This window comes from Bos mutus, chromosome 2 (genome assembly GCF_027580195.1).
Source record: "Bos mutus isolate GX-2022 chromosome 2, NWIPB_WYAK_1.1, whole genome shotgun sequence".
NCBI classification, from domain to species: Eukaryota; Metazoa; Chordata; class Mammalia; order Artiodactyla; family Bovidae; genus Bos; species Bos mutus.
In genome coordinates, this window is record NC_091618.1 from 45,471,477 (window position 1) to 45,484,653 (window position 13,177).

General features: G+C 39.1%; 1 protein-coding gene across 1 annotated transcript in view; it reads right to left on the reverse strand.

Moving 5' to 3' along the window:
• The window catches only part of CDK15 (cyclin dependent kinase 15), a 95,594-nt gene that overhangs the window by 51,369 nt on the left and 31,048 nt on the right, over positions 1–13,177 (reverse strand). Inside the window, exon 9 of the mRNA XM_005904249.2 lies at positions 1,330–1,423. Coding sequence (XP_005904311.1) covers positions 1,330–1,423 — 94 coding nt within the window. The remainder of the gene's footprint in view (positions 1–1,329; positions 1,424–13,177) is intronic.

Genomic DNA, 13,177 nt, shown 5'->3' on the forward strand with positions numbered 1-13,177 from the left:
ATAAGCCAGACACAAAGGACAAACACTGTATGATTCCACTTATATGAAAATCTAGAATGGGCAATTTCATGCAGACAGAATGTAGATGAGAGGTTACCAGTGGCTAGGGGCAGGAAAATGGGGGGCTGGTTGAATGGATACAGAGCTGCTGTTGGGGATGATGAAAAGTTTTGGAAATGGATGGTGGTGATGGTTGCACAGCAAGGTGAATGTATTTAATGTTATGAACTGTACTCTTAAAAATGGTTAGAATGGTAAATTTTATGCTATATATATATTTAACCACAATTTAAAAATCATCAGAAAAAGAGAGCCATATATAAATGACTATCACTATTGCTGTTTAGTCGCTAAGTCATGTCCAAGTCTTTTGTGACCCCATGGATGGTAGCCTGCCAGGATCTTCTATCCTTGGGATTTCCCAGACAAGAATACTAGAGTGGATTGCCGTTTTCTTCTCCAGGGGATCTTTCTGACCCAGGGATCAAACTGTCATCTCCTGCATTGGCAAGCAAATTCTTTACCACTGAACCACCAGGGAAATCCAAAAATATAAGCTACAAGGGACATAAAAATGAAGTACATAATGTGCAACTGCGTGCATGTGCGTGCTAAGTTGCTTCAGTTGTGTCTGACTCTTTGCAACCCTATCTATGGACTATAGCCAGGCTCCTCTGTCTATGGGATTCTCCAGGCAAGAATACACTCTGGAGTGGGTTGCCATGTCAGCCGTAAGGGGATCTTCCCAACCCAGGGATCGAATCCGAGTCTCCTGCATTGCAGGCAGATTCTTTACCACTGAGCCACCAGGGAAGCCCCAATAGTGCAAATGAGGGAGGGATAAAAAATGAATAAAGAAGTGGAAACACACATACATAAGCATCCTGTCACCTTAGAAATCTAGTTTTGGAGCATAAGTAGTATATTTCTCTCACACTAACATGGGAAGCTAACATTTTGTTTTATCAGGGCTCTGTGAAAATGTAGTGTTTTATCTTCAGTTGACAAAGATCCATGGCCAAATATGTGGTAGAATTAGACCTGGGGGTTGCAGGGAAGGTTAGTAATGGCAGAAATTGCCCTGGGACGTTAAGATAATAGTCATCAGGAGCAGGAGGACTCAAGGGCATCCATGGGACAAAAGGGGGGGGTGTTCCTAACCACTCATTCCCTAGGTGCTTAAGCCCCTGGCAAACACCACAGTTTCCGCAACCTCAAAATATGGCTTAATCTCTCAAAGCAGGTGGACTGCTTCATCTGTTTCTAACGCAAATTTGGTTCAAAGTTTTATATGCATATATTTTTTCTTCCTAAGAGGAATTCTCTTACCTCCCAGATCTTCTCCAGCTGTTCAAGGATGTTGGAAACCCCAGGAAACAAGGGTTGACCTTGGAACATTTCAATAAAGATGCAGCCTGCACCCCTAACAAAGGAAATAAGAGTCAACCCAATACTTTCAAGGAAACCATACATGCAAAACCGAACTACTAGCATTTCATCCCTTAAGAAATATTTTAAGGATGATTAAATACGGGCCATGCACTATGAAAAGTCTTGGCAAAAAAAGTCCCTATGTTAAACAAAGATAAGAACAGCTTGCAGCTTTTTGTTAAAATGGAACGCATTGGGCATTTAGGATCACAGTATAGATGGCAAACATTTTAGTTCATTCAAGCTCATTAACTATCTATTTTATGAGAGAGGAAGAAAATACTGAGTCTCCAAACTGAATACCCTCTTTCACTGAATCTAAGGTGCTATCATTATAAGAAGCATCATTATTGTATGTACTTTTAAGAAACCAAAAAAAAAAAAAAAACCCACAAGTTAAACTATGACATGATCAGAATGTTTCTTTTATACTCATTGAAAGGGCTGTTACAAATTTAATCAGACAGATTATTTCATCAACTATCATACTTGTACAATGAAAAATATTAAATGAAAGAAATTGATTCAGGTACTCATCAAACTTTCTCACATTCAGCATTTGACAAAGACTGTTTAATGTCTGTGTTTATATCCATGATATCGTCTTTTGATGGTATTGTCCAGGAGTTTGATGATACAGCATTTCTTAAAATAATCCTTATTTCTTAAAATAAAAGAACTAAGAGTTATTGGTGCTGGGCTCCTAGGCTGACCTTGCAATTACAAGTTACACTTTTGATTCCAGCTTAAAAAATATTGCTAAATATGTCTGATTCACTTATTCTCCACAACCATTTGGTTTCCTAAGAGTTAAAAAATAAAGAAAGAAAGAAAGCTCTCCTGTCTTCAAAGTCACTGACTCCCATTCAGCAAGTTTTGATGCTGACATGTTTGATGTCCACACACATACAAGGGTAACTATAGTCACAACTGCAGCATGGTTGATGGCTATTCTAAGATGTTACTGACTGAAATGCATCCTGATTTAAACAGAGAATGCACATTTTAAAGGACTTCCCAGGTGGTACTAGTGGTAAAGAACCCATCTGCCAATGAAGGAGACACAGGAGTCGTGGGTTTGCTCCCTGGGTTGGCAAGATCTCCTGGAGAGGGCATGCCAACCCACTCCAGTACTCTTGCCTAGAGAATCTCATGGACAGATGAGCCTGGCGGGCTACAGTCCATAGAGTTGCAAAGAGTCAGACATGACTGAAGTGACTTAGCACTCAGGCGCATGCATCTTAAAATAAATTGTCTTTCCTGCTTAGTCAAACGGGAGGGTAATTCCTAAGGAACAGTAAGAAGTAAGATTTTGCTGGTAACACACATTTTTACTCTCACAAAACTTTTTTGAGAATGCTTCAAGGGGCTTCCCTTGTGGCTCAGCTGGTAAACAATCTGCCTGCAATGCAGAACCCAATGAGACCTGGGTTCGATCCCTGGGTTGGGAAGATCCCCTGGAGAAGGGAAAGGCTACCCACTACAGTATTCTGGTCTGGAGAATTCCATGGTATAGTCCATGGGGTCACAAAGATTGGACATGACTGAGCAACTTTCACTTACTTCAAATAACTGATTACAGAGATTATTCCCATGGTCTAATACTTTCTGATTTTTGACTCAAATCTCTTTCACCATAACACATAATTTTGCAAACTTCCTTAATCATCTTGATGTTTTGCTGTAGCATGATAAAGAAGAAAATTTAAGTAAAACATTTTAGTATAGATCGTCATATTCAGTTCAGTTCAGTTCAGTAGCTCAGTCATGTCCGACTCTTTGTGACCCCATGGACTGCAGCATGCCAGGCTTCCCTGGCCATCACCAACTCCCGGAGCTTACTCAAACTCATGTTCATTGAATCGGTGATGCCATCTAACCATCTCATCCTCTGTCGTCCCCTTCTCCTCCTGTCTTCAATTTTTCCCAGCATCAGGATCTTTTCTAGTGAGTCAGATCTTCGCATCAGGTGGCCAAAGTATTGGAGTTTCAGCTTCAGCATCAGTCCATCCAATGAATATTCAGAACTGATTATCATCATATTATTAAAGGTTTATTATGAAATTAATTTTAAATGGTTTTTAATATTATTCAAATTAATATAATAAAGAATCTGCCTTCAACTCAAGACACCCAGGTTCGATCTCTGGCTCAGGAAGATTCCTTAAAGAAGGGAATAGTTACCCACTCCAATATTCTTGCCTGGAGAAGTCTATGCACAGAGAACCCTATATAGTCCATGGGGTCTCAAAGAATTGGACACAACTGAGTGACTAATACTTTTTCATGATACATTTCCACTTTTCCATCTGACTATAGACACATGCTATTTAATTTATTTTGTGTAGCAGAAATAAGATTTCTTGATAAACAAGCTTAAGAATAATTTTTATGTTATGTCTAGTTTGGGGAGAGAATATATATATTTTTAAAAGTATGCACATTTAAACATATCTTACCATTTCAAGAGACAATTTTCATGACTTAATATTCGGTTTGCATGTAAAATAGTCAATTAACTTATTCTCAGAATTTTGTGTACACATAAATAAGAGGTATCAGACTGAGTTTTGTAGGTTTTTATCCTTTCCCTCAAACAACAGGTTGTCTTTATCCCCAGTTGCTAAAAAAACTAATTGGATAAAATGTCCACTGTATGTGTTTTACTGATTTCTCATGTACAAGAGACATCCTGATGTGTGATACAAGCATTTTGGGAGTTCCCTGGTGGTCCAGTGGCTAAGACTCCACCTTTCTGCTGTCAGGGCCCGGGTTCAATCCCTGGTAAAGGACTAAGATCCTGCAAGCTGTTCTACATGGCCAAAAAAAGGAAAACAGAATTTTGATGAGATGAATGTCTCTTAAAAATCTGGTGAATAGTATCTTGAGGTGAATTTTTAGAATTCAGTTCAGTTCAGTTCAGTCACTCAGTCGTGTCCGACTCTTTGCAACCCCATGAACCACAGCAAGCCACTCCATCACCAACTCTCGGAGTTTACCCAAACTCATGTCCATTGAGTCAGTGATGCCATCTAACCATCTCAAGCTCTGTTGTCCCCTTTTCCTCCTGCCTTCAATCTTTCCCAACATCAGGGTCTTTTCAAATGAGTCAGCTCTTTGCATCAGGTGGCCAAAGTACTGGAGCTTCAGCTACAACATCAGTCCTTCCAAAGAACACCCAGGACTGATCTCCTTTAAGATGGACTGGTTGGATCTCCTTGCAGTCCAAGGGACTCTCAAGAGTCTTCTCCAACACCACAGTTCAAAAGCATCAATTCTTTGGCACTCAGCTTTCTTCACAGTCCAACTCTCACATCCATACATGACCACTGGAAAAACCATAGCCTTGACTAGACGGACCTTTGTCGGCAAAGTAATGTCTCTGCTTTTGAATATGCTATCTAGGTTGGTCATAACTTTCCTTCCAAGGAGTAAGCGTCTTTTAATTTAATGGCTGCAATCACCATCTGCAGTGATTTTGGAGCCCAGAAAAATAAAGTCTGACACTGTTTCCACTGTTTGCCCATCTATTTCCCATGAAGTGATGGGACCGGATGCCATGATCTTAGTTTTCTGAATGTTGAGCTTTAAGCCAACTTTTTCACTTTCATCAAGAGGCTCTTTAGTTCTTCTTCACTTTCTGCCATAAGAGTGGTGTCATCTGCATATCTGAGGTTATTGATATTTCTCCTGGCAAACTTGATTCCAGCTTGTGCTTCTTCCAGCCCAGCGTTGCTCAAGATGTACTCTGCATATAAGTTAAATAAGCAGGGTGACAATGTACAGCCTTGACGAACTCCTTTTTCTATTTGGAACCAGTCTGTTGTTTCATGTCCAGTTCTAACTGTTGCTTCCTGACCTACAAGAGGCAGGTCATGTGGTCTGGTATTCCCATCTCTTTCAGAATTTTCCACAGTTTGTTGTGATCCACAAAGTCAAAGGCTATGGCATAGTCAATAAAGCAGAAATAGATGTTTTTCTGGAACTCTCTTGCTTTCTTGATGATCCAACAGATGTTGGCAATTTGATCTCTGGTTCCTCTGCCTTTTCTAAATCCAGCTTGAATATCTGGAAGTTCACGGTTTACATATTGCTGAAGCCTAGCTTGGAGAATTTTGAGCATTACTTTACTAGCATGTGAGACGAGTGCAATTGTGCGGTAGTTTGAGCATTCTTTGGCATTGCCTTTCTTTCGGATTGGAATGAAAACTGACCTTTTCCAGTCCTGTGGCCACTGCTGAGTTTTCCCAATTTGCTGGCATATTGAGTGCAGCACTTTCACAGCATCATCTTTTAGGATTTGAAATAGCTCAACTGGAATTCCATCACCTCCACTAGCTTTGTTCATAGTGATGCTTCCTAAGGCCCACTTGACTTCACATTCCAGGATGTCTGGCTCTAGGTGAGTGACCACACCATCGTGATTATCTGGGTGGTGAAGATCTTTTTTTGTATAGTTCTTCTGTGTATTCTTGCCACCTCTTCTTAATATCTTCTGCTTCTGTTAGGTCCATACCATTTCTGTCCTTTATCAAGCCCATCTCTGCATGAAATGTTCCCTTGGTATCTCTAATTTCCTTGAAGAGATCTCTAGTCTTTCCTATTCTGTTGTTTTCCTCTATTTCTTTATTATCATTTTAAGACTCCTTACTGGCTTGCTTTTAAATATTCATATTCTTTTTACTTTTTGTCTTTAAAGCAACAGATATAAAAGGTGTAAATTAAACAATACATGGAGAATAATGAAAGTAATAGCAAACTGTCAAATGGTTTAAAAACATCCTGGTTGCTAGCAATGTCAACTGTGAGACAAGCCAGCTGAAAAACTGAGATGGTGAATACCATCAAATGGTCTCCACCCACTTCCCCTCATGCTTTCTCTGCGTTCTTGAAAGGTCTCAAGCCATTTCAATTTGAAGTGAAAAAGAAAAACACACACAAATATATATTTATGTATCTGTGGGTATAAAACACAAGTGATTATTTATTAACTGACACAAAATTGAAATGAAAATGTACTGGCTTTTGAAGATTTGAACCAACTCTCCATCCAGTATCACAACAGCTCCAGAAACCCCAGGAGCTCACAAATTACCAGAAGGCTTGAGGATGTTCTAAACAAGGTTCAAACCATAGTCATTGCTAGTTTACTGAGCCTTCCCTCCCCTCAAAAGGCTTTCATGGCTAAGAAAGAGCTTGTTGCCTTTTTATGTCCTTTTATAATGGTGGCTGAGAGGAACCAAAAAGGAAGTCCTTTTCATTACACAATTTCTTAGTGTCCTTTATCTTCTACACCACTAGGACAGTGGGCACAACTATGTAAAATATACTGGAGAAAGCTGGACTTTAAGGCTTCTGTGTAAGTACTACAAAATAACACGAGATGTTTGCATAAAAGAATAAAATGCTAATATTGGTTGAAATTCCATTTATATCTGCATTTGTGCGGTTGGTGCCATATAGACATTTTCTTGAGTCTTTCTTTTTAAGTTTCACTTAGGGACAGATTAAACCTTCCTCACCTACCAATCTAGAGTCTAAGGTTTTTTATAAGGGCTTCCCTGGGGGCTCAATTGGTAAAGAATCTGCCTACAATGAGGAGACCCAGGTTTGATCCCTGGGTGGGGAAGATCCCTTGGAGAAGGGAATGGCTACCCACTCCGGTATTCTTGCCTGGAGAATTCCGTGGACAGAGGAGCCTGGCAGACTAATAAAATATATGTGTGTGTGTGTGTGTGAGTGTGTGTGTGTGTGTGTGTGTGTGCATGTGCAATGCACTTATGCACTTAGAATACTTACAAGACAAACAAAATTCCTAAATCAATTGTATTTCAGAAGCTGGACTATTTGTATCATAAATATCAGTGCACTGGAAAGAAAATAAGTCTGTGCACCTTAAGTTTGAAGAAGGAAAGATTTTTTTCAGGTAAGTACTGTTTTTTAAAAAATGTACAACTCACTTTCTTATTTTTTCCATTTATTCCTCAGAACTGTTTTTTTTTTTTTGTTTTGTGAACAAGTTGTGTGACTTTCATTGTTTTTATTTGTTTCTTAAGCAAGTTGTGTGGCTATCATCTATTTTGTCCACCCCAGACTAGTCTTAAAGCAAACATTTTAAGTATTCTGAACATTCATGTCCAGATAGGGAGCCAGCTCCTATTTCTTTTTATTCCTCTGTTTTGTTCTTAAATCTTCATTCCTGTGGCTCTTATTACCCTACATATCTTTAGGCTTCTCAGAGGATTTCTGCTCTGTGGAGATACCCTTGGGGCAGCCCATGTAGATGAAGGGAAACTTCACACGCAGGGGAAAAAAGAGCTGGTGACATCAAACAGTGAATCCTTCCAGAAGGGAGAGATGCACTGGGTCATTTTATTGCTCCAACTGTGGTTCTTCAGTCACGTTAGAAGAAACAGCTAACATGTTTTCTGCTTTTTCTGGCTTTTTTCCTGGTCTTTTCTCTATTCTGAGCATGAGCAAATTCTTCCCATAAGAGAGAAAAAGATTCCTCAAATTCTTCAGGCAATCTCTGGAGAAATAAACCATCTCAGGAGTTTTAGGTTTGGGGAGATGCAAGGAGTCTATAAGAACATTGTTGGGAGAAGTGAGTCAATATTCACTTTTCACTATTGAAGTTAATTCAGAGCAGCCTGATATATGGCAGTGACATGATATTTCTATTTGCTTTTCCCTGGGCCACTCTTTATATTTGGAAGTTTGCAGCAGGAGATTTGACCATAAAGAATCCCTCAGGCACTGATAACTTTCTGTAGTTCTAAATCCAGCATCTGCCTGCAGTTAGTTTTGAATAGAGGAGTTGACTATCAAAGGAAATTCTTGTTTAAAACCCAGTTTACCATAATATGAATGAACCTTGAAAATAGTATGCTAAGTGAAAAAAGCCAGACATGGAGGGACAAATACTGTATGATTGCATTTATATGAGGTACTAGAGTGGTCAAATTCACAGGGAGAGGAAGTACGATAGTGGTTGTCAGGGACTGAGAGGAGGGAGCAAAAAGAAGTGATTGTTTAATGGGTACAAAGAGTCATACTGGGATGATGAAAAGTTCTGGAGATGTGGATGGTGGAGGTGGTGGGACTTGATGCCGCTGAACTGTACATTTGAAAATAGTTAAAATGGTAATTTTTGTTATATATATTTTAACACAATACAAAAATTAAAAACAAAAAGTGTAATCATCCTAAAGCATTGAGGTGTTTTTTTTTTTTTTTTTCCACTGAAGTTGCTAATGAAATCTTTTTAGGTCTGAAAAAGTATCAGAAAGAGAGGAAAAGATGATGGGAGATTAGAGGATGTTGGTTGTAAGTGCTGGGAATAACCAATGTGTCTTACTGGTGTATTTTCCATATTTTAAGTGTTTGCTTTGGGCCATGGACTCTGTTGCTCCCAGGGTTTATCGTGAATGAGAGGCTCTTGTTATAATTAGTTTCATTAGGACAAAGGCTCTAATGCTCAACCACTGTCACCTGCTTCCTTACAAAAGCGTTCAGTTTGTACCCTATGGGGTTGCATGGCCTTTTCTTCCATTGTGAATTGGAAATCTTTTCCTTGCTCATTTTCCTCACCCTGAAAAGAAAAAAAATAGAAGAGGATTCCCAATGTTGCTGCTGCTGCTGCTGCTAAGTCGCTTCAGTCGTGTCCGACTCTGTGCGACCCCATAGACGGCAGCCCACCAGGCTCCCCTGTCCCTGGGATTCTCTAGGCAAGAACACTGGAGAGGGTTGCCATTTCTTTTCTCCAATGCATGAAAGTGAAAAGTGAAAGTGAAGTTGCTCAGTCGTGTCCGACTCTTAGTGACCCCATGGACTGCAGCCTACCAGGCTCCTCCGTCCATGGGATTTTCCAGGCAAGAGTACTGGAGTGGGGTGCCATTGCCTTCTCCTCCCAATGTAAACACGTAATGTCTAACAGTTATGTAGAGTAAACCATTATAGTAAATACTGAAAGATAATGATTATTCTATTTCTACATTACTTTTCGAGTTTTACTGGACAAACAACAATCATCAAATTAATAACAGTAATGACAATAATTTTAACTTATGACTGAGTTTTTATTCTGTGAGCATCGCATCGTTATTCATGATTAAATTAATGAAACACTTATCAGTGGAATAACATACACTTTGGTATATTCAGTAAAAACTAAGGGATACATAGTTTAAGAGGGGTTTAAAGAATGGGTAGATGAAGAAATTACCCAAAAGTAGCACAGAGAGTTAAAGGGACTGAAAATATGATAGAGAGGATAAGAGCCAAGGATGATAGAAAGATAATCTTTCATTGGAGCTCCAGAAAGAGAGACTGGAATAGAGGCAACACTAAAAAGAAAATGGCTGATGGAAAACATGAATTCATAATTAGAAGAAGCACAATATACACCAAGCAGGGTAAGTAAAAAGAAGTCCACATTGGACACATTATAGTGAAAACTGCATAATAATGAAGGCAAAAAAAATTCTTTATCATATCCAGAGAAAATGGGAGATCACCTGTAAAAGAGAAAGACAATAAGGCCAAAAGCAAACTTCCCTACGATTAGGCTAAAAGCAATCTTCACAGGAGCAGCACTGGAAGACAAAATGGGGAAAGATCCTCCAAGTTCTGAGAGAAAATAATGTCAATCTAGAATTACACCCCCAGCAATGGGATACCTTTAACAATGAGAGTTTATCTTAAGAAACAAAAGCGGAGTTTGACACCAACAGGCCAACACTAAAGAAAGTTTTAAAGGGTTTGTATCAAAAGAGGAAAATTATTCCAAAGTCATATTTGAAGTGCATGAGGGAATGATGAACAGTTTTAAATTTATTTTCACTTGATGAAAATAGCTTCAAAGTAAATAAAGGAAAAATGAATAGAAATATGACAAATCAAAAACTTCAATATATCTTCCCCTGATAGCTTAAACAGACAAAAATTATATAAAGAAATTGTGAATAACACAAGTAACAACCTTGAAATTTTGAACATATGTAAAGTCCTGTACCCAACAATTTGGGAATACACATCCTTCTCAAACACATAGTAAATAACTGAAAATATTGACTATGTACCGGGCCAGTGCTTCTAACAAAGCCAGTGCTACTTCATTCTCTTTGGTGAAACACCAGGTTTTTTTCAACTTTTTTTTTTTTTGCTAACCTTTAATTTTGAAATAATTTCAAAATTAAAGTTACAAAAACAGTAGAAAGAATTGTCTTATATACTTCAAACAGATTCCCAATTGCCAACACTTTGCCTTTTTGGTTTTATCATTTTTTCTATCATCCATCTATCTATTATCTAATTTTTTTCTGAAGCAATAGAGAATAAGTGGCAGATACCATGGTTCTTCACCCTTACATACTTCCACATGTATCTTCTAAGAACAAAAGCATTCTTTTACACAACAACAATGCAATTATCAAAATCAGGAAAGTTAATACTGATCTCAATACCGCTATCTAATCTACAGTCCATGTTTAAGTTCCACTGATTGTCCCAGGAGGGTTCTTTAGCTCCTTCTCCCCCAGTATCCAATCTAGGACCATGCATTATGTTTAGTAGACATGCTTCTTTAGTCTCTTTAATCTGGAACATTTCCCTAATTTTTTTTTTTTTTGGTCTATTCAAACATTGACTCTATATAGGAACAGAAAATACCACCCCCAAAATATGCCATTCGGGTATAAGGATTAGTATGAGCTGAAGGCAATTGAGAAAAAGCAGACACAGGATGAGATTTTGCTTCTCTTGGGCTGTCTGAAAGTGTGAAAGTGTTAGGTACTCAGTCCTGTCTGACTCTTTGCGACACAATGGACTGTAGTCTACCAGGCTCCTCTGTCCATGGAACTCTTCAGGCAAGAATACTGCAATGGTTTGCTTTTCCCTTTCCCAGGGGATATTCCAAGCCCAGGGATCAAACCTGGGTCTCTGGCATTGCAGGCAGATTCTTAACCATCTGAGCCACAAGGGAAGCCCATAAGGAGGACATAAAATCCCCTTGTGAAGATGACCCCTTTCCCAGCCCCGGAGGGGAGAAAAACCTTATCACCAGATGCAGAGATGGCACCAAGAAGAATGTATGTAAACAGTTGTTGATAAGTTACCCTTATCCACCACTAGGGTTCCCCATACACATATTTACCTTCTCACAGTTATCACCCTAAAGATTTCAGAAGCCCTTTTCCTTTGTCTTGTTACTTCTCTTTACAGAGGAGTATATCATCTTTTGTCAGAATGGTATAAAAGCCTCCAAGTCTAGCTGTTTCTTTGGGGATTTTCTCTCCTTTTTATGAAGCCACTTACCCCATGTCACATAAAACTTTTAACATAAAATAAAACATGTATGCTTTTCTTCTGTTCATCTATCTTTTGTCAGCTTATTTCACAGACCCATCCACTGAACCTCAGAGAATAGAAGAAATTTTTTTCTTCCTCTACAGCTCTTTGAAGGAGTATAGTCTAGGGGCTTCCTTGGTAATTCAGTGATAAAGAATCCATCTGCCAATGTAGGAGACACAGGTTTGATTCCTGGTCTGGGAAGCTCCTACATGCTGTGGAGCAACTCAGCCTGTGTGCCACACATAGTGAGCCTGTGCTCTAGAGCCCGAGAGTTGCAACTGCTGAGCCATGTACCCTAGAGCGCGTGCTCGACAACAAGAGAAGCCACCGCAACGAGAAGCCTGCCACACGACACAACCAAAGCCCTCCACACATCACAGCTAGAGAGCAGCCCCTGCTCCCCGCAACTGAGAAAGCCCAGGAGCAGCAATGAAGACCCAGTGCAACCAAATAAATAAATAAAAGTATTAAAAAGTAAAATGAAGAGTACCGTATAGTTACGTCATAGAATGTTCCTCAAAATGAGTTTATCTGATGCTGCTTCATGATTTGACTCCGGTTATGCTCTTTTTTCAGGAAAACCACATTCGTGATACTGTCTCCTCTGATTCATGTTAGGAGGCAAATGATGTCAGTATGCTCAGTTGCTCAGTCATGTCCAACTCTTTGTGACCCTATGGACTGTAGTCAGTCCCATTATTAATGATACTGACTCTAATCACTTGGTTAAGGTGGTGTTTGCCAAGTTCCTCTGATACAAAGTTGTTATTTTTTCTTTTGTTATAAATAATTTGTATAGAGGTACTTTGAGACTATGTAAATAAATATTTTATTTCTCATGAAAACTTCCCCACTAATTTAGGATTGATGATTCTCATTTGAACCGATTACTACTATATATATTACAAAATAGTGATATTTTGAATTCTATCATTTCTTCCCCAGTTATTAGTTGGCATTATATTGTAAGAAGGAGCTTCCCTTCCTATGTATCTATGGGTCCATCCATCCATCCATCCACCCATCTATCCATCCATCTGTTGTTGCTCAGTTGCTAAGCCGGGTCCAACTCTTTGCGACCTCATGGACTGCAGTATGACAGGCCTCCCTGTTCCTCACCATCTCCTGGAATTTGCCCAAGTTCATGTCCATTGAATCGGTGATGCCATCCAATCTATCCATCTATTATCTGTCTATCTTCCATATAGACATATATTCTTATGTTATTCAGTGTTAAAATACATTGTCCGCACTATTTATTAGGATGCTCAGAAGGTATTGGCTTTGGCCAGTGGGAGTCTCTTCAAGCTGCTTTCCACATCCTTTTGACATATTCCCATCATTTTTTGATCACTTTATTAGAAAATATTCTGGCCTAACAAGATGTTCCTAGCTC